Source organism: Agelaius tricolor, unplaced genomic scaffold (assembly GCF_023055355.1).
Source record: "Agelaius tricolor isolate 1412-34295 unplaced genomic scaffold, bAgeTri1.0.p SCAF_14, whole genome shotgun sequence".
Lineage (NCBI taxonomy): Eukaryota > Metazoa > Chordata > Aves > Passeriformes > Icteridae > Agelaius > Agelaius tricolor.
Window position 1 is genome coordinate 919,100 of NW_027269274.1, and position 26,625 is coordinate 945,724.

Genomic DNA, 26,625 nt, shown 5'->3' on the forward strand with positions numbered 1-26,625 from the left:
CACAACCAATCTCCTTGTACTTGCCAGGCTCTGGAAGCCCAGGGACCTTGTTTAAGCAGGTATTAAGGCCTGTCAGAGCTTCACCTGAGCTGTATGGCACAGGGAGCTGAGCACAGCCCTAGGCAGCAGCCAGGGATCAGGTCATCCCAGCCTGGCTCTGAGGAGCAGCTTTGGGCAGCCTCCCTGTCAGAGCCTTCATCCCCAGCACTGCCTCCCTGCCCCTGCACACACCCAGAGCTGAGGGGAGCAGGCCCTGCTCTGCCTGCAGGGGCCGAGTTTGGTGCTGGCTGCATGGACAGCTCATGGAATAAATGTAATTCTGCACCAAGCCCAGGAGATGGGATCCTGCTCTGCAGCCAGAGCCTGTCCTTCACATGGGGAACACATTTTGGGCACGAGTTTGCAACAGTGGATATTTGCAAATAAAGCCAATTTTAAATTCCAATGAGCACTGGCATTTGTCACTTCCTGCTGTATTAAATCCAAACCCATTTGCTTTAATACCACATAAATATGCATTTGTAGGAACAGAAGAGTTTATGCAAATGTGGGTTCCTTCTGTGACACCAACATAAGGAAACAATTCCAGCTCCCCCTCTCCAAGGCCCCTTCCTTTAAGCCCAGTGACTTTCCCTGCCTGTTCCCTGGCAGGTGCTGCCAGCAGGGATCCATCACTTTGGGGCTGTCCCTGCAGACAGAGCCAGTGCTGTGGGACCAGCCTGGGCATGGGGAGCCCTGAGCTGCTCCAGAGCAGCTCCTGCCAGGCTGGGCACTGGGCTGGGCACTGGGCTGCTTTCATTGAGGCAGTGCCAGGCTGGGACACCTGTGAGTCCCATTTGGGGAGCACAGCAGAGCCTGCCCTGGTTCTACCTGCAAAGCCTCTGGACACAGCCCCTGCATTCATCACCAGCAATGAATTCCATCTTTTGCTGCTTCCTCTTTCCCAGCACAGGCATCAGCTCCAAACACTGCAGTTCCCAAACCCTCACGAGTCTGGATTGCAAACCAGCTGGCCAAGGACTCACACCCAGCTCTGGCATGTCTCATCCCACACCAGCAGCCCCTGGGCCCTCAGGGGAAGGGTCTGGGTTCCCTGCCCTGAGCTGGGCAATGCCAAAGCAAACCCAAAGCCAGCTCAGAGCAGGCTGGCAGGGAGAGCTGGGCACCAATGGTGGCAGCAGCCAGGCTGGAAGCAGCTCACAGCACAGCTCAGCCTGGGGAGGCACACACAAGGCTCAGCCTTTCCAAACCTGCCTTCTGCCCAGGCCCACAGCAGGAAAGCTCAGCCAGGGCAGCAGCAGGAGCTGGGCACATCTCAGGGCTTCTAAATGCCCCAGAAATGACAGAAAACCACGGAGGGCTCCCACTCTCTGACCCTCCATGAGCAATTTAGGAATGAGCACATCCAGGAGCCACGGCAGAGCATTGCAGAGAGCTGGAGCAGCTTCAGGAGCAAACGTGAGCCCTGGGAGCACAGGATGACATTGAGCACAACACGACACGATGGCTTGCTGAGCAGCACGGGCCTACCTGCCTCTCTGGAAATTTGCATGAAGGACTCCACTCCTTTTTCTCCATAATTCCCTTCAGATGCCAAAGTGGACACATAATTCCATCCCAAAGCTTTCACAATGTCCACCATTGCTTGTGCTTGGAAGGAATCTGGAGGAACCACCCGTGAGAAGAAATCATAGCGCCTGTCATCGCTCAACTCGGGGGCAGTTGAGGCATAACTGATTTGTGGGATCTGTAGAAAAAAACAATTTCTGATAAATACACACATTCACATACTCATGGCACTTCTTGCAGCAGCAGCTAAAGCACCTGGCTTCAGCTGAGCTTTGGCTTTGCTGTGCTCTGCACCATGTTCCCCTGCAAGGTACAGGAGCAACCCTTCACTGGCTCCAGTTACCCAGAAAAACTGGGAACCAGCTGCTCCCAGTTACCCAAATAAAGCTCCCAATTACCCAGGTAAAGCTGGGAACCAGCTACTCCCAGTTACCCAAATAAAGCTCCCAATTACCCAGGTAAAGCTGGGAACCAACTGCTCCCAGTTACCCAGGTAAAGCTGGGAACCCACTGCACACAGCTCTGGACGTGCACATCCAGCACTCACTCCTTCATTTAAGGCACTCAAATCAGCACACAAACATTCTAAGCCCTCCCTGCCCTGGTCTGGCTGTGCTGGTTTCAGCAGGATTTGGGAGCCTGGCACAGTGGGGTGAGCTCTGCACCTGCCAGCACTGCCTGAGAGCCAGGCTGACCCTTCCTCAGCCTCAGGAGGGTGAAGGCTCCAGGCCAAGTGGGTTCAGTTTTGACTCCCTCTGATGAAGAAGGGCGTGGAGGCTGCTGAGCAGGGACATCTCTGTCACACACAGCCTGGGCACAGCTCAGCTCTGCCCCAGCACAGCAGGCACTGCCTCCCCTGCTCGCAGCAGGGTGTGCAGCAGCCTGGCAGTGACAGCAGCCTCTGTCACAGCTCCTTCTGTAAGAGAGCCAGAGCAGTGCCCAGGCTGCTCCCCTGCTGCCCCTGGGCCCTGAGCAGCCCCTGAGCTGACAGCACACCAGTCCCCAGGGCCATGGTGTCCCACAGCCTGGGACTGCTCCCTAAGTCAAGGGCCCTGCCCTGACTCCCACTGGAGCCCCAGGGAGGGGAGGGGAGAGCTCTGCCCTGCACACCAACCATTTATTCAATACCTGAGCCCAGGGCAGCACCTGCTGCTCACACAGGTGTTGTCATTATATTGCAAAGGATCCATTCTGTTGTCTCCTTATTTCAAGAGCTTGGTGCCTCCTTGATGTTTCTTGTAGGCAGCTCCTCAGAGCATTGACTGCTCCTGACTCCAGTTCCCCCCCAATCACCCACCCCACTCTTCTATAGCACTCCTCTTCTATTGGCCACACCCGTGGCCTGGTAAATCAGGCCTGCTCCTGATCTTTAATAATTGGCCCAGCTGCAGCTCTTTAGGGTAAGATTACTTTCTGTACCACCTTTATTTTTTTATATTCTATCTCCCTACACACAAGCACCTCCTGCACGCCCAGCTTTGGTCTCTGCACAGCACTGTGCAGTATTTATCACCTACAGGTATTTACTAGCTCCTGCCTCCTCAGAAAAACAAATCTGATCTGTATTGCCCCAGGATGAGCTCTGCAAAGGGCTCTGCACCTCTGGCTCCACAGGGAGCAGGGCAAGGGGAGAGCAAGGGCTGCTTTCTGCAGCCAGCAGGAAAGGGAGGCTGAAATGTCAGGTTTTATCCGTGGCAGTTCTTTGTACTCCAACTTGCCAACAACTGCTTTTTCAACTCAGAATCAAAAGGAGCACATTATGCACTTCCACAACAAGCACAGCTTCTACAGAATCTGCTGCATTGCTTATACTCCTAAGGAGACCTTTTGGATTTTAAATCTTTTTCCACTGTTCATAAAATATTAACTACTGCTGGCTGCTTCAATCACTTGGAGTATAAAAAGCAGATATGAGGTGTTTTACCAGTGTTTCTAACAGGATATCTAAAAGCAACATGAAGTTATATACATGTGCCAAGTAGAATTCTCCTCCTGCTCTGTTCAACTACAGGGAGGAAGGTCCTTCAGTGGGTGTGCCAGGCACTGCAGCCAGCACAATTCCCCTGCCCAGAGTGGCAGAGCCCATTGCAGACACCTGCAAGAGGCACCTCCTGCCCCTGCCCAGCTCCCCATGCACGCCAGCAGCAGCCCAGTGGCCAAACCGGGCACCCACCAGGTCAAAATCAGCTGCAATTTAACTGCTGCCTCCAGGGAGCTCCACACGGGCACCTCAGCTCCTGCCAGCCCTGCAGTGCCCTTCAGGATAAAAATGGATTGTCCAGCTCAGCGAGACCCACGGGCAGCTGGGCAGGGTCCCTGCTCTCTGCTCCAGGGATGCTGCCCATGGTGGCATGGGCAGGGCCAAGGGGCAGCCAGAGTTTTAGATCAGAGTTGGAATCTGAGTTTTAAATCAGAGTGCTCTGTTGAGGGCTTTTCAGCATTCCAGATAAATGTTTTCTGTCTCTTCACCATTTTATTTTTCTCTCATTTTGGTAAAGTTCTTTATCATCAGCTCGGAACTGGAGTTGGAAGAAGCAGGATTTCTGTTCCATCACATTTCCCCATTTTCTGTTCTGCCACATCAGAAGCTGCAGAGGAGCCCAGGGTGCTCTCCCAAAGGCCCCAGCACCTTGCAGAGGGGCTGTGATCCCAAAGGGACCCCGATGTCCTGGCCCCTGCCCAGCTGCCCTTCCCCAGCAGGAGCGGAGCTGGGGCTCTCTGAGGGACCTGAGGAGCTGGCAGGGAGCATCTCACCCTCGGGGGAAGCAGCTTCTCCTCAAGGCCTGTGTTTGTGCACCCTGCACACACCCTGCAGGAGCTGCACATGTGTGAGCTGAGCCTGGCTGATGCTCTGGTGGCAGCAAGGGGGAATGATTAATGCTGGGCACATTGTCTTAGTCAGTGATTAATTGATGTTAATTTATTTCTAACGTTGACCATTATTCTTCATTTATTTCATTTTCTCCTGCTAATGAAGAGCTGTCTCTGGGTCACTCTTGTTGTCTTGCTCAGGCTCCTGCAGAAGAGCAGCTGCAGCAGGAGCAGCACAAACAGCCCAGGGAGCCAGGAGGGTCCTCAGCCTCTCCTTCCACAGCAGCCAGCACCAGCAACAGGCTGGGAACAGCTCAGAGCAAACCCCACTGAAATACAGACTGGAACTGCTCAGAGCAAACCCCAGTGAAATACAGACTGGAACAGCTCAGAACAAACCCCAGTGAAACACAGACTGGAACAGCTCAGAGCAAACCCCAGTGAAACACAGACTGGAACTGCTCAGAGCAAACCCCAGTGAAATACAGACTGGAACAGCTCAGAACAAACCCCACTGAAATACAGACTGGAACAGCTCAGAGCAAACCCCAGTGAAACACAGACTGGAACAGCTCAGAGCAAACCCCACTGAAATACAGACTGGAACTGCTCAGAACAAACCCCAGTGAAACACAGACTGGAACTGCTCAGAACAAACCCCAGTGAAACACAGACTGGAACTGCTCAGAAAAAACCCCACTGAAATACAACCTGGAACTGCTCAGAACAAACCCCACTAAAATAAAAAAACCTGGAACAGCTCAGAGCAAACCCCACTGAAACACCAACTCAAACAGCTCACTGCAGAGCAAACCCCACTGAAACACCAACTCAAACAGCTCACTGCAGAGCAAACCCCAGTGAAACACCAACTCCCTGTTGCAGTTTCCTTTCCAGACCCACTGGGTGTTACTCTCCAGCCCCACATCCTCCTCCTCTCCCTGCTCAACAAACCCTTTTTTCCAAGAAAAATGGCAGAGTGTTTGAGTTGCTCACCAAAGGCACATGTCTGTCCTGGAACACACCCACCCCAGAGCACATCCCAGCCCTCCCTGGGGTACAGGACTGCCAAAGCCTGGCCTGCCAAAGCCTGGCCTCTGTCCCAGAGTCAGCCCCAGCTGCAAACACCCCAAACAAGCAGTTATAGCTGCAAACACCCCAAACACCAAACATCATTGCTGCTGTGCTGCTTGCAGGGACCGAGCTCAGCCCCTCTCGGTCACTCATTACAGATGATGAGGAAGATGCACCTGAACCCACCTCAGGCACTGACAGCAGCCAGGAGACTTCAGAAAGGCAATTTCCCTGAGGACCTGAGCAATTAAGATAATGCAGGAGTGCCCCTACTGAGACATTAATGAGCTCCTAGCAGGGCAATATGAGGTTCACAGTTTGCTGCAATTCTACTTTCAATTTCCCTTGAAGTTTTATCGATTCTGGTTTCCTGGCAATGGGGAGAGCTCAGGCTGCTCTGGCAGAGCCTCTGGAGCCACCATGTGTGGCAGGGCAGAGTCAGGCTACAAACACTGCAAATCCCCCAAACCACCCCAATTCACACACAGGAGCTGCCTGGAGCCTGCTCCAGCTGCAGAGCTCTGGTGTGAGCTGGTGGTTGAGGAACAGCCTGGCATCTGTTCAGGGCTTGGGTTTTGTTAATTTAGGAATGCATCGGGTCAGGGTTTGATCCTCAGTCAGCACAGCTCCTCCTGTGCCCCATCCCCATCCCAAACTGCAGGACAGACAGCCCCAGCATCCTGCCCAGAGCTGCTTCCCCTCTCTAGAGCTCAGCTCACTGAAGTTTCTCCCTGGTTATTTTCTCTGGGCAAAACCCCTCCAGACCCTTCTCATTCCCACTTTGCCTTCTGAGCAGGAAGGAAACCCGGCAGGCAGTTCTAGAAATCCAGATATCCACGGGAAGCAGTCCCTGCCCTTGGCACAGGGCTGAACAGAGCTTTCAGCTCCCTGGAGCCCCAGCCATGCTGTGATTCTATGGAAATTTCACCCAATACACTGAACAAGGTCAGAGCTTGTCAGGGTAACAGGAGCAGATCCTCCTGCTGCTCTCCAGTGGCTGAACTTGAGCTCAGCATTTCCCCAGGAACTGCCCCGGCCAGAGAGAAAGGGAGGGAGAACAATGAAGAAAATTCTCATGTAAGTCCATTTCAGGAGCACCAGCAAATATTCCTGAGCAATGGAGGGAACACTGAGAGATAAACCCAGGAATGATTCCTGCCCCTGAATTTTGGTTGTATCTGCAGTGGCTCTTTGCACCAGCTGGGCTGAGCTCCTGCAGCTCCATCTCCCCCTCCTTGGCCAGTGCCAGGATACAGCAGCACCTTTGAAAATCCCCAACTCCTCATCACCATTATTATTATTATTATTATTATTATTATTATTATTATTATTATTATTATTGTGGATGGAGCCCATCACTGAAACAAACACTTCCAAAACGACTTTGGGTTTCTCAAACAACTGCCTCTCTAATTGAACACATTTCAGTTTAATTAATTTCAAGCCCATTTCCAGGCACACAAACCCATCCCATCCCCACCACAACTGTCATGAAAAGCCATGAAAAGCCGTCCTGAGTGGTCCTGGCCAGCTGGGAGCCTTCTCTGTACTCACAGGGTCTTTCCTGCTTCCTTCCCTGGAGTGAGAAAGCACTCCTGAAACAAATCACTGTAGCAATTAAGGGACAATAATTACAGCAATTAGTACTGTCCACATGGCTCATGGGAGCACTTCATCAGCTCAGAAAGCAGGAGACAGGATCATAAACACCCAGCAAAGCGAGATGTGTCCATAAATGTGAGATATCCTGTGCCTCATCTTGATGACCTGAGCCTCACCAAGGTCTGCTCCTGACAGTGATGAGCTCATGGCACAGATTGGTTTTTTATAGAAAAACGGGGGGATTTCTTAGCTTTTAAATGCTAAAAGAACCTTGGACTTGCAGAACCTGACTTGAAACCAGGAGACGCAAAATTGTAATGAAAATGAGTCACAGCACAAAAATAAACACCTTACCCCTCCTAAAGCTGTAGATAAAACTGTCCTTGAATAAACAAGGACATCATCCCTGTCTCAACATGTTCACATACTGGGGATTGGGACTCAGCCATTTATACTTTCCTAGGGATGAATTATTTACTAAAATGCTTTACTTTCCATCCTACTGACATGGAAAAAGAGTGTTAGATACACACTTACCTAATTTGGGTGTGCAAATTCCTCTTTGTGAATAAAGCTGTGTTTATGTAATCACGAAGATCCTGAGTGAGCACTTCTCAGAAGTAAAGTTAACTGGTATTTCTATTACTCCCATTTTAATTTCTCTTGGTTTATCTGCACTATGATTCAATAATATTGGGCAAAAATCTGATTTATAATTGTTAATTACTATTTCCAAGCCCTTGATCTACAGCCAGCCTTCTTGGAGGGAGGCTCCTGGAGGGCACCAGCCCTTGGCATGGCAGAGGGGCCCTGGCTAAGCCCTGGGCAGGCAGGAAAGGCACAAGCACCAGGGCCACCCTCCCTGGCACACAGGAGCCCCCACAAAGGCCTCTCTGACCCCCAAAGAGGGATATTTATCTCCTGCACCACGGGGATTATTGGTACTGAAGGCCAAGGCACAGGGACAAGTATGACACTTCCCCATTTAATATTTTACAGTGAAATATTCAGCTTGGTGAGACACGGATGGGGTTTAAGGTGCCTTCCAAGCCAACCCATTCTGTGCCTGTTCTGTGCACAGCACAGGGAGAGGAAGGGCTTGTCTGCCTCTCCCATGCCCTGAACACACCCTGCGAGGTCCTAAAAACGACAAAAAATTATTCCCATTCCTCTGGCACTCAGATTTACAGCAGCCAGGGCATTCTCAGGAGGTTCCTGTCACACCCAAAGTGCTGGGCAGACGCTCAGGGTCCCTGGCACTGGCAGCACTGGGGATTTGGTTTTATCTCCTTCCCCATGCACCATTGCCCATCCCTGCCTGTGCTCCCGGGAGCTGAGGAGCCAGAGGGATGCAGGGACACCCAGCACTCACATCCCTGCAGTGACGGAGCTCCCACATCCAAACACGGACTCACCAATTCCAACTCTTCTGAAAATAAATCAGGAGCAGAATATAAACAGAGCGAAGCAGCTTTTATGTTTTATTTATGTGTACACACTGCTCCATTCATCCCAAACAGATAATTGAACCTTATATTGTCTATGCATATTTTAAAAGGTTTTTAATCTGCAAGCATAAATCTCATTGATTTTGAAAGTAGCCCGATAAAGACAGCACCAGTAACGACTCATTCAGCAGCCAGGCTGAGACAGAAAACGTTCCTGGTGGCAGAACAAGGCTCTGTGAAAGCAATCCACAAACAGACACCCAAACCCAGCCCAGAGGAACCAACTGCACTGTGGTACAAGGGGAAGCACTCATCCTGTGAGCCGAGTTATTGGGCTGAGTGAGAGCTGTGGCTGGGGTATGAGCACAGCTCATCAGTGCATCATATAATAATTGCAATCCTAGGAGAGCATCCACGCTCCTGTCCTGGAAAGTAAGGCTGGGATTTGAGTATTTATTCCTGAATTTTCAATATAGCCAAGAGTCTGACAGCCAAGGAGAATAAAGCTCTGGCCTTGGTGCCCTGACACAGTAACACATCCAAAATCTGGCCACACAGATTCAGCTGCATTGAGCGGTCATTTCTAATTTCAGTGTGCAGTTAAACTTTGGGCAGGCAGCTCAACAGCACAGTGAGCAAACCCAGGTTCTGTGAACAATTTCCAGTGAGCAGATAGTGCAGAAGTTGGAGCCTGTTCTCATTCAAATGTCTGAGTGGCCTCAGACAATGGGATCTCTCCAGCCCCCCCAGATCCTCTGACACCCCAAGGGAACCAGCTGCATTTCAAGCAGTAAATGATGTTTTAAACAGGGCTTCTGGAGCTCATTTCCCTCCGTGCAATATTGGAAGTATTTCTGAATTTAAAAATGTGTCAAATTACGAAAACCCCCGGGTTTTTAATGTGCTCACACACTGTGGCTGACTGAACCGTTCTGCTTGAGCTTACACTGCCTGGTTTGGATTGGCACTTTATGGAAAGCTTGAGGCAAGAGCAGAGCTGTGAATTATACAGAATGTGTGTAAGCTGATGCCTGACCTCCCTGCAGCCCTGCTCACCCACACCTGCGAGCCTCAACAGCTTCATCCTCCTCCTCTTCCTCCTCCCCTTGAGGTGTGCCCACAGCCAAAGCCCAGGGTGAGATGTGCTCACCTAACTCCAGCTGGAGGTGACCAAGCCAGGCTGGAAAATGAAACCAAATTCACGAGCAGAGGCACAAACCTGCCCAGCCTGCCCTGGTGGGCACAGCAGCCCTGCTGCCATGTCCCAGTGACAGCAGGGAGAGGAGTTGCCCCAGCCCAAGGGCTCCTGGCAGCCCCACTCACTGCACAGAGCCCCTGTGGGGACAAGGGGCAGGCAGCTGGGTGGGACACAGCTGTGGGCAGGAGGGGACAGCGCACAGCTGATTGTCCTGGGGCTGCCTGCACTGGCTGGCTTGGTTCTGCTGCGAGCTGGTTCCAGGGACTGGCATGGGCTGAGTGATAAAATCTCAGCCATCCATTCCTCATCTTCCCTTTTCTACCAGCAAATTCGGGCAGGCAGCTCAGCAGCACGGTGAGCAGACCCACTGTGAACAGCTCCCACTGAACAGACACTGCAGAAGTGGGAGCTGTTCTCACTAAAATGGCTGAGTGCTCTCATGGAGACCACTGCAAACCACCTCCTCCTACAGCACAGGACCCAGAGCAGCATTTCAGAGCACCTGAGATGTACCAGGCTGCAAGGGCAGCCGGGAAGGGAAAACCCCGTGTAAGAGCAAGGGTCCAGCTGGGTGTTCTCACCCCCCCAACCCTCACAACCAGTGTGCAAACATCAAACTCCTGCCATTTCAGCAGCACCAGCACAAAGGTGTTCTCAGAAGTGGTGATTTGCACTTCTGAGAAGAGCAGCCCTCAGTCCAGGTGCTCCTTGCTGCTGCAGCCTCACTCCAGTGAGGTCACTGCTCCTCCACACCCTGGCACTGCCCGTGTCTCCTGCCCAAGGCACGGCCTTCTCAGCCAGGAGGGCTCCACCAGAGAGAAATTACAAGGCTGAAAACACTCCAAGATCAAATCTAACCCTTCCCCAGCACTGCCCAGGCCACCACTGCCCTGTGTCCCCAAGTGCCACCTCCACAGGGCTTTGAAATCCCCCAGGGATTTGGGCATTCCTGTGCCAGGGCTGGGCATTCCTTTCCACGGGGAAATTGTTCTGATATTCAGCTCAGACCTGCCCAGCCCAGCCTGGGGCCGTTCCCTCTGCTCCTGTCATTGTTCCCATGAAGGAATTGTTCCCAAATTCCCCCCTGAGCTGCCCTGGCCCAGCCTGAGCTGTTCCCTCTGCTCCTGTCCCCGTTCCCTGGGATGATCCCAAATCCCCCTGGCTGTGCCCTCCTGGCAGGAGCTGTGCAGAGCCACAAGGGCCCCTGAGCCTCCCTTGCTGCAGGCTGAGCCCCTGCCCAGCTCCCTCAGGGATTCTGCAGCCCCTGCCCAGCTCCCTCAGGGATTCTGCAGCCCCTGCCCAGCTCCCTCAGGGATTCTGCAGCCCCTGCCCAGCTCCCTCAGGGATTCTGCAGCCCCTGCCCGGCTCCCTCAGGGATTCTGCAGCCCCTGCCCGGCTCCCTCAGGGATTCTGCAGCCCCTGCTCAGCTCCTCAGGGATTCTGCAGCCCCTGCCCAGCTCCTCAGGGATTCTGCAGCCCATTCCCAGCCCCTCCAGGGCTCCCCTGCGCCAGGGGAGCAGCAGCAGCAGCCGGGAGGGGCTCAGAGAGGACAAACTGTTCCATCATCTGCAAGGTCAGCCATCTCCTCCTCGAGTCCCAGGCATTTAAAATTCCTTCAGAACTGTGGGAGGCACGGCTGACCCGGGCCTGGGATGGTTCCACCAGGGACACTGAGGGATTATATTTAGCCTGCCTTTGATTTCATATTTTCTTTAATCCAAAATAAACATTATCACAAGTGAAAAGGCCTGTTGTGTCCTCTGAGCATCAGAAACAGAACAAGGTCCTTCAGGACACAGCCTGGGTATAAAGGAGAGTGAGAAAATGCAGTGAGAGAGATGTGAGCGAGAATGGGTTGTAATTATGGGAGAAATCTGCATTTGACATTTCTCCCACTACATATCCAAGAGTTATAGGGTATAATGAAGTTCCAGTGAATATCTATACCTTTTATTCCCTTATATTTCATCTCTGGCCTTTCACAAAGTGCATCATCACCATGTAATTCCACAGATATCTAAATATTTCTGCATTATTACAGGGAAAACCACAAGGCAATCACACTTTTACCTTCACTGGTTGTCTTCACCTCAACATTGAGCTTGCCAGCTAAATAATTACATTTCTTCTTATCTAACTTGTGGGAAAACAAATTTAATAACAGAAATACAGTCAGAAAGACCAATACTTAGGGGAGAATAATTTTCAGACTTAAACTTCACAAGCTCAGTAGATTATTCTGGACACTGGATAATTACTCTGCATGTCTTTATCGCAAAAGTGCCCGGACATTCTAATTAATCCAAATTACTTTCTAAGGGCCATGTTATTAGACTCATGCAGGAGCAGCCAGATACAGAAATAGTGTTATTTTTTCAGAGGTCTGTAACAGCTCAGCCTTACAGCACCTGATGAAAACCAGCCCAGAGCAGCTCCTGACCCTGCCTGGAGCAGCCCAGAGCCAGCAGAGGAACCCTGGGGAACAGGGAACCTGCAGGGGAAGCTGCCCAGCCTCAGCAGGGGCTTCCGTAACAATAAAAACCAGTGTCCAGGGCTGGTTCCATCAACAGCACCACCCCAGCCCACAGCCTGTGCCCGTGATCACAAAACTGATCCTAAACCACACCAACAAACACAAAACTGATCCTAAACCATCCCAACAAACACAAACCTGATCCTAAACCACCCCAACAGACACAAACCTGATCCTAAACCACACCAACAGACACAAACCTGATCCTAAACCACCCCAACAGACACAAACCTGATCCTAAACCACCCCAACAGACACAAAACTGATCTTAACCACACCAACAAACACAAAACTGATTCTAAACCATCCCAACAGACACAAACCTGATCCTAAACCACAGCAACAGACACAAACCTGATCCTAAACCACAGCAACAGACACAAACCTGATCCTAAACCACACCAACAGACACAAACCTGATCCTAAACCACAGCAACAGACACAAACCTGATCCTAAACCACACCAACAGACACAAACCTGATCCTAAACCACACCAACAGACACAAACCTGATCCTAAACCACACCAACAGACACAAAACTGGTCCTAAACCACCCCAGCAAACACAAACCTGATCCTAAACCACCCCAGCAAACACAAAACTGATCCTAAACCACATCACAGCCACTTCCACTGACCAAACCAACCTTTCCCATCTGCACCTGCCTTGCTTTTATTTTTGCAGTGTTACTTCATCCTTAACTCCATTTTCAGTCATTAAAAAGGCTCACGATTCTCCACCGAGTGACCTTTGGAAATTCCACGTGCCAGATTTGGGGTAAATTGCTGTCAGTGCTCAATAAATGGGATAGCCAAATGACTCCTCATCACAGAAAACACCTGAAGCAAACCAGGTGTGTTTTGTTTTCTCTCCTGAGGGCAGAACTGTCAGGGAAGACCTGACCTGTTGTACCTGTCCTGGTGCTCAGAGCTGGCCTCATTCATAGCTTGGAACAAAAAGAGTACAAAATAAAGGGCAGATAAAGCCACAAGCACCCAGATTCGTTCAAACCAAACTTGATGGATTCTCCCTGCAATTCCTTCAGCAGAGTAAAAAATCCAGGCACTCTGGAAATGTGAATGGCACCTGGAGGAGCCTCCCAGCAGAACTGGGAGCAGCTTTGTCTGCAGCAGCCTGAGGAGCTGGGCTGTGTGGCGCTGGATGGGCCTCCAGGCAGCACCTAAAATTGGCTTCAAGCTCCGAGACACCAAAATAAAGGGCTCTGGCCTTCCTTCCCATGACTCCTGTTACACACAGGTAAAGATATTATAAAATAAAGGCCTTAGAAAAGCAGGCCTTGCTGGGCTGAATTGCCAACAGGCTTGTAATTTCTCATAAGGAAAAACTGTAGAATAACATAACAAATTATTCTTGTAGAGAAAAACAGTCTACACCTGCAAAAACAAGAAATGTGTTCCATAAGAATCAGTGAAGAAAATATGTCAACACACCTAGAGAGAGAAAATTTGACAGATATATTCAGTAACCCTTCCCAAGCAAGGAACTGAGCTTCACTGTACTGCTGACCAGTTAGGTTTAACACAGTGCCTTCTGATATCTCCTAGAAATGTCAACCATGGGAATAAAGAATTGGCATGAAAAAAAAGGAGTGTCCAGGATTTCCCTGCCCTTCCCTCCCTGCCTGTCCCAGTGCCCAGGGTTGATTTCCCTGCCCCAGTGCCCAGGATTTCCCTGCCCTCCCTTTCCCTGTCCCAGTGCCCAGGATTGATTTCCCTGCCCCAGTGCCCAGGATTTTCCTGCCCTTCCCTCCCTGCCTGTCCCAGTGCCCAGGGTTGATTTCCCTGCCCTTCTTTCCAAGCCTCAGTGCCCACGATTTCCCTGCCTGTCCCAGTGCCCAGGGTTGATTTCCCTGCTGTTCCTTTCCCTGTCCCAGTGCCCAGGATTTTCCTGCCCTTCCCTCCCGGCCTGTCCCAGTGCCCAGGGTTGATTTCCCTGCCCCAGTGCCCAGGATTTCCCTGGCAGTTCCGAGCAGGGCTCTGCAGCTGATCCCTGCACAGGGCAGGGGAGCTTTGGGAAGATGAAAGCGATCTCTGTGACCCTGGCAAGCCCTGAGGATGAAAGGTACAGGAGCCATTTCTGGCAAGCACCGAGTATTTGAGGATCCCTGCTCTGTGAAAGGGCTGCTGGTGCTGGCAGTGCTCGGGATTCCCGAGGGATTGATCCTGTGAGGCGCTGAACAAGCTGTTCAGCCTCAGGAGCCACTGAAGGATGGAGCAGAGGCTGCAGGTGGGAAGGGATGATGTGGACCCTGCGCTCTCCTCCGTGACAGAGCAGCCTCGGGGAGCCTCCCGTCCTGGCTGCTGCAAACAGCCCCGGGGCTCGGTGGGGCAGCAGGGCATGAACTGCCCTGCGAGAGCTCCTGCATCTCCGTTTATCACATCAGAGTGAGGCTCCGGAGATCACCTCATGTTTATGCATGCGCAGTTTACACCCTAAATCACCGCTTTTTCTTTTTTTTTCCACTTCCCAGTGAATAGCTATTTCTGAAAGGGAGTTTATGCGGAATGCCGGGTGTCAGATCGTTTGGAGCAACCGATCAAAGGTCCTGGTCGGCTCTCCCCGAGAAACCACGGAGCAGCGCCGGGAGGGCAGGAGGGGATGGGGATGGGATGGGATGGGATGGGATGGGGATAGGATGGAGATGGGGATGGAGCTGCTGGGCTGGGATGGGGATGGGGATGGGGTGGGATGGGATGTCCCCGTCAGCCCCTGACTGGCAGGGCCATCCCAGCCCTTTGGGAATCAGCCAAGCCCCAGCACCCGGAGCCACTGCGGGGCTGGAGCTCCCTGCCAGAACAGATTGGCCCTTCCACCTCCATTCTCGAACCGGGGGAAGGAGAGAGGACAGGAACAGGAGGAGGGGGACGGAGAATGGAAATATGTGGAGATTCCAAAGGAAAGCAGCGGCCCCAGGAATGCCGAACGCCGCTGTAGCTTTCCCAGGCGGGCCGGGGCTGTCTCATTTCCCTGTGCTCAGCCGGAGCCAGCCCCGAGTGACAAATGAAAGCCCAGACATTCCTCCAAAGGCTCCCGCACCTCCCGCTCCGAGGCACAGCAGCGTTTCATGGATGCTGGGGGGCTTTGGGAACGGCACCCCGTGCCCTCGGCTCTCACAGGTGCATTTCCCATCCCAGCCTTAGGAACGCGCACACCGCCTTTGTTTCCTTCTCCTCCATCCCAATCCCTGCAATTCCCTTCCCTCCGGTTATTTATCCCTCTGGAGGGCAGAAGCACGGCGCAAAGGAACAAGCCCCCTGTGCATTGTTCATCAAGAGCTGCAGAGCGGCTGCTAATTACTGCAGCGGCAGCTCTGCCCGCCGGCCTCGGAGCGCGGAGCTCCGGGCTGTGCGAGCCCCGCACCCTGCCCAAAACCCTCACTCTGCCCGGCCCTGAATCCTGCCCAACACCCGCACCCTGCCCAACACCCGCACCCTGCCCAACACCCGCGCCCTGCCCAAAACCCTCACTCTGCCCGGCCCCGCATCCTGCCCAAAACCCCGCATCCTGCCCAAAACCCCGCATCCTGCCCAAAACCCCGCATCCTGCCCAACACCCGCATCCTGCCCAGCCCAACCCTGCATCCTGCCCAAAACCGTGCACCCTGCCCAAAACCCTGCACCCTGCCCAAAACCCACACCCTGCCCAAAACCCGCATCCTGCCCGGCCCCGCAATGGGGTTTTTGAAACCAGCCGTGCTCCGGTATCACATGCAACCAACAGGAAAATTAGCATTGTAAAATGGCAACCTCATTTAGATAAGCACGCTGTGAATCCATCTAATTTGTATACAGAGTCATTATGTGGTCACAGCCGAGTGCCTCCAGCCTCTCTCTTTTCTCCGGCTGCCCCCGCTCCCAAACAGAGCTCGGGGAGGGTCCCGAGGCCGCTGAGCGCTGCTACCACACCGAGAGCAGGACAGGACTGTCCCTGCCTGGCCACGGGCAGTGCCAGAGTGGGACAGCAGCTCTGTGCCATGGCCAGAGTGGGACAGCAGCTCTGTGCCAGAGTGGGACAGCAGCTCTGTGCCAGAGCGGGACAGCAGCTCTGTGCCAGAGCGGGACAGCAGCTCTGTGCCAGTGTCAGAGCAGGACAGCAGCTCTGTGCCAGTGTCAGAGCAGGACAGCAGCTCTGTGCCATGGTCAGATTGGGACAGCAGCTCTGTGCCATGGTCAGATTGGGACAGCAGCTCTGTGCTATGGCCAGAGTGGGACAGCAGCTCTGTGCCAGTGTCAGAGCAGGACAGCAGCTCTGTGCCATGGTCAGATTGGGACAGCAGCTCTGTGCCAGTGCCAGAGTGGGACAGCAGCTCTGTGCCATGGCCAGAGTGGGACAGCAGCTCTGTGCCAGTGCCAGAGCAGGACAGCAGCTCTGTGCCATGGCCAGAGTGGGACAGCAGCTCTGTGCCAGTGCCAGAGTGGGACAGCAGCTCTGTGCCATGGCCAGAGTGGGACAGCAGCTCTGTGCCAGTGCCAGAGCGCTGCCACCTCCCTGGGCCCCAAACATCCCCCAGACATCCTCACCCAGCTGCTCTCGGGGCTCTTCTGGAGCTGCTCAAGGGCTCTGAGCCCCTCTCCACAGGCACAGCACCTGCTCCAGGTACCCCTTGGGGAGGGGTGACAGCTGTGGGCACAGGCAGGACACCCCCGGAGGGGCACAAGTGCCAGGACACCCCTGGAGGGGCACAGGTGCCACACACCTGGCTGCACAGCTGGCACGGTCCCTGCCCCACTCGCAGCCCCCACCTGGAGCCACATCACCCGTGGGATTTGCCTTCCTGCAGACTTTTCCCCAGGCAGAAACTCTAGCAATGTTACCATCAATTCTGACAGCTTGGGAATCACCGTGTTTGATAACAGAAAGCTGCCTGGGAAGCTGGATAAACAGAAACCCTTTGCACTCCCCCACTGCCCCGGTCCATCTGCATTAGCCCAGACATGCAGGAGATCTTTATCAGCCAGGTGCTTACACCAGTTCCATCACCATGGCATCGCAGAGCTCTCAACTCTTTAAAAATAGAACTAATAGCATCTTCTCGTTAGTTCTTCCTCCCAAGCTTTCCAGAGAAACGCTGGGATCACTTCTGGCTTTATTTTATGTATTCCTTTGTTTGTGAGAGGGGCTGAGCCGAGCACTTTGCCTCCCTTCCTGCCAAGGGGGGTGCAAAGGAATTTAAGGGGGTTCTCTGTGTTGGTGTGGGGTCCCAGCACGGGTGGGTGCTCCCACATCCCTGGGAGTGGCTCCCCAGCCCAGCTCCAGCCTGCACAGGTGGGACAGGAGACAGGGAGGCAGAAAGGAAGGAGCTCTGTGAACTGAGAGCAGCCTGCAGAGAGCCTGGGTGAATTCACTGGTGCAGACATCCCGGCTCAGGAGCAGCCACTGCAGCGCTGCTGCATTTCCTCATCCCCTGCACACGGGGAGAGCCAGGGCAGGGGGCTCTGCTGGGACCCTGGGCACAGGGAATGGCAAATCCATCCTGCAGCTCAAGAGAGGTGCCTGGCACAGCTCAGCACCAAGGACACAAATGGTCCTCACACCTCCAGGAGCGACCCAGCCCCAGCATCCTGCAGCTCTCACTGCTGCCACTCTGAGCACCAGGTAAATAACCCCAGAGACTCAGCCCATGCCATTCTGCCACCACAATCCAGCAGGAAGAGCTGGTTCTGCCCAGCCCCAGCTGGGTTTGGGGCTCCATACCCCACAGAGGGCTGGCACAGCCTAGCCAGCTCCTCCTGGGGATGACCCAGCCCCAGCATCCTGCAGCTCTCACTGCTGCCACTCTGAGCACCAGGTAAATAACCCCAGAGACTCAGCCCATCCCATTCTGCCACCACAATCCAGCAGGAAGAGACACTAATTAGCAGGGAGCTGTTGCAGGGATGCATGAATATTAATGCCACCGTCCAAACTAATTTCCCCAATTACTGCTGTTCCAGCAGCTCCATTACAACCCATAAACCCGGGCTGATAGAAGATCTCCCTAATAAGGGAGTGAGAACAACTGCTGGAGAGCTCCAGCACGCCTCAGCTGACACTAACAAGGTTAATTTTCCCCCTGTAGAAAATCACAGAAATCTGTAAATATTTTAAGAACAAAAGCAGCCTTTCCCTCCTGGTATAAATATCCTGCTGGAAAATCCACAGGGAGTTTCCTTCAGCAGAGCCTGAGCTCAGGGAGGTTTGTGATCTCCTGAACTCCCAAGCGTGCAGCCCTGAACACTGGGAGAGACAGAAAGAGCCATTAAACCAATGAGCTGGCTCCTGGTTTGGGATCTTTATTCCAGATTTCACATTGATACTCCTCTCTGAAGTGTCTGTGCTCAGGAATCCATCAGTCTGTGGCATGGCTGAATGATTATACGACATGTTAGAGCTTAAATGCACTTTTATTATGCATAAAGCATTACATTTTGCTATTTATTTCCTTTGCAATGCTTTTTTACCCCTCTGCAAACACAGCCAACACTTGGAAATGATAAAGCTAAAAACTCTGCAATGACAAAGAAATGAAACCTTTTCCTGAGGAAAAAGAAGCACTGTATACATTCAGACACATGATTGAGATTCTCTGATTCACAACAAGGGTAAAACACCATTTCTGCTCCTGAACATGACCAGTGCCTGGTGCAGTATGAGTGAATTACCCAGCAGTGCAGATCCACAGGGCTGGTACATCCACAGCCCTGGGAGTGAATTACCCAGCACCTGCAGGTCCATGGGCATGATCACATCCCAGCCAGAGCAGCAAGAACTGAGCTCCCAGCCAGGAAAACCAGTGCATGTGATGGTCACAGAGCTGGATTCCCTTTCTGACTGACCCGACACCATGAGCACAGCCCAAAGGCCACCAGACCCATGGCCAGACACCATGAGCACAGCCCAAAGGCCACCAGACACCATGAGCACAGCCCAGAGGCCACCTCAAGCCCAGGAGCACAGCTCTGCCAGCTCTCACACCCTCATCTTCCTTCCCAGCTGAGAGGGAAGGGTGGGAGCAGTGGGCAGGACAAGGCAACAGCACCTTCCAGTAGGCAAATCTCAGAATCCCAGAATATCTGGGGTTGGAGGGGAGCTCTGGAGACCGCCCAGCCCAGCCCCTGCCCAGCAGGGTCACCTGGAGCAGTGACACAGGACACAGCCAGGTGCGGTTGGGATTCTCCAGAGAGGGAAACTCCACAGTTCCCTGGGCAGCTGCTGAGGGCTCTGCCCTCTCCATGGAAAGCTCTCCCTCATGCTGAGATGGAGCTCATTGTTTTACAGTCAAATGCCTGCTAGAAACCACTTTCAGTGATTCCTGGCTCCTGAAACAACTAAACCTGGCCTCAGTCCTGGCCCCTTGTTGTGCCCCCAGACCTGAGTGACCACTGAACCCTGCACCAGGCCTGTCCTGGTGCTGCTCAGAGCTCTCACTCTCCAGGAGCAGCAGCACAAGGTGACAAACAGCACAGACACAGGGCTAAGCACAGAGTGGTGTCCTGGTGCTTAGGATGTACAGAAGTAGGGAAAACCCAAACAAGGCGAAAAGCCCCCTGGTGATGATCAGTGCCAGAGGCAAATGGTGAAAGTCCTGTTCAGAATGACCCGGGTGAAGCTGAGCTGCAGCAGATGCAAAGCTCAGGAAATGCTGCAGGATTTGACACGATCTCCAGCTTTCAACACCAGCTTCCCTGGGAGCAGCCTGCAAACACAGGAGCCTTGGAGAGGTTTTTTCTCTGCTTCCACCTGCTGGCCAGACCATCCTCACTCCACCCGGGATCAGCGCTGGGGGCAGCCACACCTGGGGATGAGGAGGGCTGGGCTGGCCCTGGCTCCTGTGACATCCCAGAGCAGCACAGGGGACATGCAGCAGCTCCTGGCTGTCTGTGAGTGAGCCCCAATGCATGGATTACAGCTATTGTCTGAATAATGACACATTTCTTCCTTGGCTGGTGCTGACAAAGTCCTGTGGAAGTGCTGGACTCTGCATTACACATTTCACAGACAGAAACAAACCTGAAATGCAGCCCCCTGACAGCACCACCATTTCCCTGGTGATGCCAAGAAAGAGGAATTTCACAAATAACAACTCTGGGGGTGAAAAGCAGTCCCACTGCATTTCAGGAGATTTGTGTTTCCAGAAGGGACACTGCCTGGGAATTGGAAGAGGCTGGTGGAAATGGTTCCTTGAGATAATCACTACTGATGGCTCTCCTGCAGGATGAACATGGAATTAGAGCCTGCTTCTGCTGAGAGGTGCACTCGAGTGCCTCCCTCAGGTGTGCACCCACAGCTCAATCCAGCACCACTCATGGAGGGGACAGACCCTGAGCTCCTCCTGCCCAAATCCAGCACCACTCATGGAGGGGACAGACCCTGAGCTCCTCCTGCCCAAATCCAGCACCACTCATGGAGGGGACAGGGATGGTTTGGACAGACCCTGAGCTCCTCCTGCCCAAATCCAGCACCACTCATGGACAGGACAGACCCTGAGCTCCTCCTGCCAGGGATGGTTTGCACAGACCCTGAGCTCCTCCTGCCCAAATCCAGCACCACTCATGGAGGGGACAGGGATGGTTTGGACAGACCCTGAGCTCCTCCTGCCCAAATCCAGCACCACTCATGGACAGGACAGACCCTGAGCTCCTCCTGCCCCAGTCCAGCACCACTCATGGACAGAACAGGGATGGTTTGCACAGACCCTGAGCTCCTCCTGCCCCAATCCAGCACCACAAGATCCTCTCCCCTTCCCCCAGGGAATGGGACCCAATTCCCAGGGCTCCAACAGGCCCAGCCAGGGGGGAGCAGCAGTGGAACAGGGCATGGAGGCTCCCCACACTGATCACAGGGCCCAGAGAACAGCCCCAGCTCCCCACACTGATCACAGGGCTCAGCCCCAGTTCCCCACACTGATCACAGGGAACAGCCCCAGCTCCCCACTCTGATCACAGGGCTCAGCCCCAGCTCCCCACACTGATCACAGGGAACAGGGCACAGCCCCAGCTCCCCACTCTGATCACAGGGCACAGCCCCAGCTCCCCACACTGATCACAGGGCCCAGGGAACAGCCCCAGCTCCCCACTCTGATCACAGGGCACAGGGATCAGCCCCAGGCCGTGCCAGGGATGTTCACTCTGCACAGCAGGAAATGTCTCTTCACCAAAGGCTTGTCCAGCCCTGGCACAGCTGCCCAGGGAGGTGGTGGAACCATCACCCCTGGAAAAGGACAGAACTCACAAGGATGTGGCACCTGGGGATGTGGTCAGGGGTGGGGAATGGCTGGGCTGGGTCTCAGGGGGCTCTCCCAGCCTGGAGGATTCCATGGTTTGGGACAAGCAGGAGGGGCAGGAAGAGGAGAGGATGAGGAGCAGAGCCTCCCAGGCCAGGGCTGGGGCAGGAAGGGGATTTGGTTCTCACTCTCCTTGCTCATCAAAGCTGCAGCAGGGCTAATTGGCTGAAATGGAGCTGAATTGCTCAGAGGAGTGACCCAGGCACATCCAGACCAAACCAGCCTGAAACTGCCCTGCCTTGCAGCTGCCTGATCCCTTGTCACAGCTCCTTTCATGTCCCTCTCTCCACCAAGGAGCAGCCCTTTGGTTCCTGCCCCTCAAGGCCTGCTGAGCTCTCCTCTCCCTGGCTCCCTTTAAAGACACTGCCTTGATTCCAAGCCTTTCATACTCCTCCCTTACATATCCCTGCTCCATCTGGCACTTGCAACACCTTCCAATTTAGATTCATCTGGAACGAATCCAGCAACAGCTTCAGAAATGCTGGAGCAGATGCTTTAAACAATGCCTCCTGCACCTTCTGCCCTGCTGGGGAAGAGGGGAGCTGCCAGCCCCTGCTGCCCCTCACCAAGGAGCACCCCAGCTCTGTGCAGGATGGGGCACCCGGGCTGGGGCTGCCACAGCTCCTGGGGGGCTCTGGCCACAGCCACCAGCTGCTCCTGGGCAGCTCCAATCCCCTCATTGCCAATCCACGGCGCATCCTCCCTCCTTTCCAAACAAAATCCCATCTGCTCTCCCCTTCTCCTCCACTGCCACCATCTCCCTCTGTGTCCCTGCTGCTTTCTCCCTCACCGCAGCTGCTGCCAGTGGGCCCAGGTGACACCAGCAGTGGGTGCCCCACCTCTGACACAGCTCCCGGGGGTGTCACGGGGACCCTCTGGGGCTTTCAGCACCCCAAGGTGCAGGGCTGAGGCCCTGGCTCCCCTGCAGTGCTGTGGGGAGGAGCAGGAGCTCAGGGCACCCCCGGGGGATGCTCAGCCCGGCCCCAGCCCCTCCTGCCTGCCCCAGTCCTGCTGGGCTGTCCCAGGGACGCTGCTCAGGGCAGAGGCCTCGCCAGGATATTTTCTGAAAATTCCCTTGCCAGGATTTTCCTCCTGAGAAGCTGGGAAGCCTCAGAAGAAAAGAAAAGCAATGGTTATCTGCTGCTGTGGAATGCAACAGGTGCATCTGGGATTGGTCCATGTTGGTTGTTTTTAATTAATGGCCAATCACAGTCCAGCTGGCTCGGACTCTCTGAGAGTCAGGAGCTTTTGTTATCATTCCTTTCTGTTCCTTGCTAGCCTTCTGATAAAATCCTTTCTTCTATTCTTTTAGTAAAGTTTTAATATAATATTATATTTTATATTTTATGATATATATATCATAAATACAATATATATAATAAAATAATAAATCAGCCTTCTGAAACATGGAGTCAAGATTCTCATCTCCTCCCTCATCCTGGGACCCCTGTGAACACCAGCACAGAGAGAAGCTCCTGGACTGACCCATCTTTAACCACTCTGAGTTGTGTGGTTAAAGGGTCACAGCCTGTGCACAAACACCCAGCAATGGTTCATTATCAATGGCAATAGCCCTGCACAAACACCCAGCAATGGTTAATTATCAATGGCAATAATACCCTGTGTACAAACACCCAGCAATGGTTCATTATCAATGGCAATAACCCTGCACAAACACCCAGCAATGGTTCATTATCAATGGCAATACCCTGTGTACAAACACCCAGCAATGGTTCATTATCAATGGCAATAATACCCTGTGCACAAACACCCAGCAACGGTTCATTATCAATGGCAATACCTGTGCACAAACACCCAGCAATGGTTCATTATAAATGGCAATAATACCCTGGGCACAAACACCCAGCAATGGTTCATTATCAATGGCAATAATACCCTGGGCACAAACACCCAGCAATGGTTCATTATCAATGGCAATACCTGTGCACAAACACCCAGCAATGGTTCATTATCAATGGCAATACCTGTGCACAAACACCCAGCAATGGTTCATTATAAATGGCAATAATACCCTGTGCACAAACACCCAGCAATGGTTCATTATCAATGGCAATAATACCCTGTGCACAAACACCCAGCAATGGTTCATTATCAATGGCAATAACCCTGCACAAACACCCAGCAATGGTTCATTATCAATGGCAATAACCCTGCACAAACACCCAGCAATGGTTCATTATCAATGGCAATACCTGTGCACAAACACCCAGCAATGGTTCATTATCAAGGGCAATAATACCCTGTGCACAAACACCCAGCAATGGTTAATTATCAATGGCAATAACACCCTGTGCACAAACACCCAGCAATATTTAATTATCAATGGCACCACGCACAGAGATGCAGGAATATTTAATTATCAATGGCACCACGCACAGAGATACAGGAATATTTAATTATCAATGGCACCACGCACAGAGATGCAGGAATATTTAATTTTCAGAGGCATCACTGACTGCAGCTCCACGCTCACCATCGCTGCCTACTCAGCAGATCCACCTCAGATTTACTGAGCTGCCTGTGTTCTCTCTGTTTTCTTTTCATCTCCCCGATTATTGCCCATCATTCCTGGGAAGCTCCACCGGTAATTCCAGCCTGGCTCCTGGGCACGGTCAGGGTGTGCTGCAGCATTGATCTGCCTTCCTGTGTGCTGCAATAAACATCAATCCCACGCCTCATCCTTCCCTCTTTGAAATGCAAACCTGAGCCAAAGAGCCGACCTGAGCCTTCCAGTGCTGCTGATTCTTCACCCCACACAGAAAGCAGCCCTGAGTTCCCTGCAGAGCAAGCAGGCGCTGGGGTCACCTGCAGGTGGCTGCAGGCTGCACCTCAGGGGCTGAGGAGGATGGAGCTCCCCATTCACACCGAGCACCCTCAGGGGCTCCAACTCAGAGCAGCCTGGTGCCAGCTGGGACATGCAGGCTGGGCAGGGTGGCATTTCCCAGGTGATTGGGGCCCGGGAGGTCCCCCCAGAGCTGTGCCCCTCTGGGATGCTCCTGCAGCACCCAGGCCCCTGGCAGCTTTGCCGGAGCATGGCCAGGCTGCCCTTGTCACACAGCTCAGGGTTCCCGTGGCTGGGAGGATTGCAGAGCATTTGCTCCCTCACAGGGCCACAAGGAAAGCTGGAGAGTGAGATAAGAGGGGGATGAGCAGCAGCAAAGGAAGCAGGGACAGTCCCCTGCACACCCATGCTCAGAGCCCCTGCCAGCACAGGCTCAGGAGCTCCAGAAGGACCTTCTGGAGCACCAGGAGGCCAAACCTCATTCCCTCCAGCATCCACCCTCACCTGGCCACCCTCACAGTGGGTGACAAGCACACTGCAGCCACTGGAGCAAGGCTCATTAAGTTCATTACCATTCATCCAGGCTCTGAGGGGCCAGGGCACAGTGGGGCAGCAGCTGCAGAGCCCAGCCCAGCCTGGGCCACAACACTGGCACTGAGCCCATGCCCTCAGAGGGCCCTGTGGCCATGGCAAGGGACCCTGTTTTCTACTTGCAGCTTTGCTGCCTTGTTTGCCTGTGCTCTCTTTGTGCTTGGTACAAACATCTTCTTGTTTGGGGTGGGTTTATCCTTTGCTCTAAGCCATACAAACCCCTTCTAACTCACACACCCTTTGCCTCCTTGGTTATCCAGTGAGGCTGGCTCAGCAATTCTTGTCTTCTATATCAAAACTTGCTCTCACATCTCTATTCCTTCATCAGACTGTACATTTAAAAATCTTTCTGCCAAGCACACACATCTGTGAGCCTTTCTTGTCAAACTCTCATCCTTCCCAGCAGCCCTGGGCAGGTGCCAGCCCCTCACCTGGCAGGACAGAGCCAAACCCCCTGGCCAAACATGCTGTGAATTTATTCTGCCTCCTGCTCCCCTTCCAGAGCCCCCAGTCCCAGCCAGGAGCAGGAGCCTGACCCAGCCAAGGCAGACATGGCACTGAGCAGCCTGGCAGTGCCCAGAGGGCACAGGGCAGGCAGGGCTGGTCCTTCCCTGGGCAGCCCAGGCACAGGGGGCTGATCCATCCTCACAGAGGAGCTGCACCTGCAGCAGCAGCAGGGAATTGTGCAGCAGTGAGAACAGCCCTCATGCATTGAAATGCTGAATGAAGCTTTGAGAAAAGCACAATTCCAGTGGAGCCCAAGCCAGAGCTGCTGTAAAACCCCTCCTTCACAGGGGTTCTGCTGCAAAGTGCCTTATGTGTAATTAAATGATACGGATAATAAAAGCCAGGAATCAAAGGGAAGGCAAAATAAAGGTTTGAAGGTAAAAGATGTTTTCAGATCTGATTTCAAAATGATGGTGCATAAATGGAAAAGCAAATTTAACAATATTACTGTACTCTATCATTAGGAGGAAACGAGAGCGATTTACTTATCACTAAACTGCATTTTTTAAACAAAACCACCACTTAAAACAAAACGTGTCTGTGATAGAAGGACCATCAAAGCTGGGCTGTTCACAGCCAAGCAGACTGAGGGGAGGTTTCAGTGCTGCTCCCCAGGCTCTGTGTCCCAGGGAGGGCACAGGGACATTGGCACAGGGAGGAGGAGGAGGGGGAGCTGCACCTCTGACCCAGCAAAGGCACCCAGGGCAGGGGGGACCCAGCACCAACCCCCTGGGCAAAGCTGAGACCTTCCCATGGCAGGGCCAGGGGAAACCCAGGCCAGAGCAGGCTCAGGGCATGGCCCAGGCTCAGGAGGGGCACTGGGAGTGCCCAGCTGAGGCTCATCGTGGAGGTTCATGGGTTCAATGTACAGAAAATGCAAGTCAGCTTTGCTGCCCACAAGCACCAGGGCTCTGTTCTGCATCTGCCTGTGATCTGCAGCTCCCCAGGCTTGTGGGAAATGCACAGATTGCCCCAAATGCACAAAATGCCCCTTCCCCAGGAGCAGGGCTGTGCTGTGCCTGTCCCTGCCAGGCTGCAGAGCTGCCCCAGCCCCAGCCCCAGCCGCTCACCCAGCCTGGCCAGGCACAGCCTGAGCTGCCTCTCCCAGAGGCAGGGCTGCAGCCCAGGGACAGCAGCAATGTGGAGCACAGCCCTCGCGGGGATTCACACACCAAGAGCCTTTTGATTTATATTTCATTGCTAAA

General features: G+C 53.4%; 1 protein-coding gene across 5 annotated transcripts in view; it reads right to left on the reverse strand.

Annotated features, from left to right (window-relative positions):
• The window catches only part of GRM7 (glutamate metabotropic receptor 7), a 192,894-nt gene that overhangs the window by 112,898 nt on the left and 53,371 nt on the right, over nt 1–26,625 (reverse strand). The window contains exon 2 of one of the 5 annotated variants that reach the window (XM_071439284.1): nt 1,531–1,747. The exons of the other annotated variants lie outside the window; for them this stretch is intronic. Coding sequence (XP_071295385.1) covers nt 1,531–1,747 — 217 coding nt within the window. The remainder of the gene's footprint in view (nt 1–1,530; nt 1,748–26,625) is intronic. 5 annotated transcript variants of the gene reach the window in all.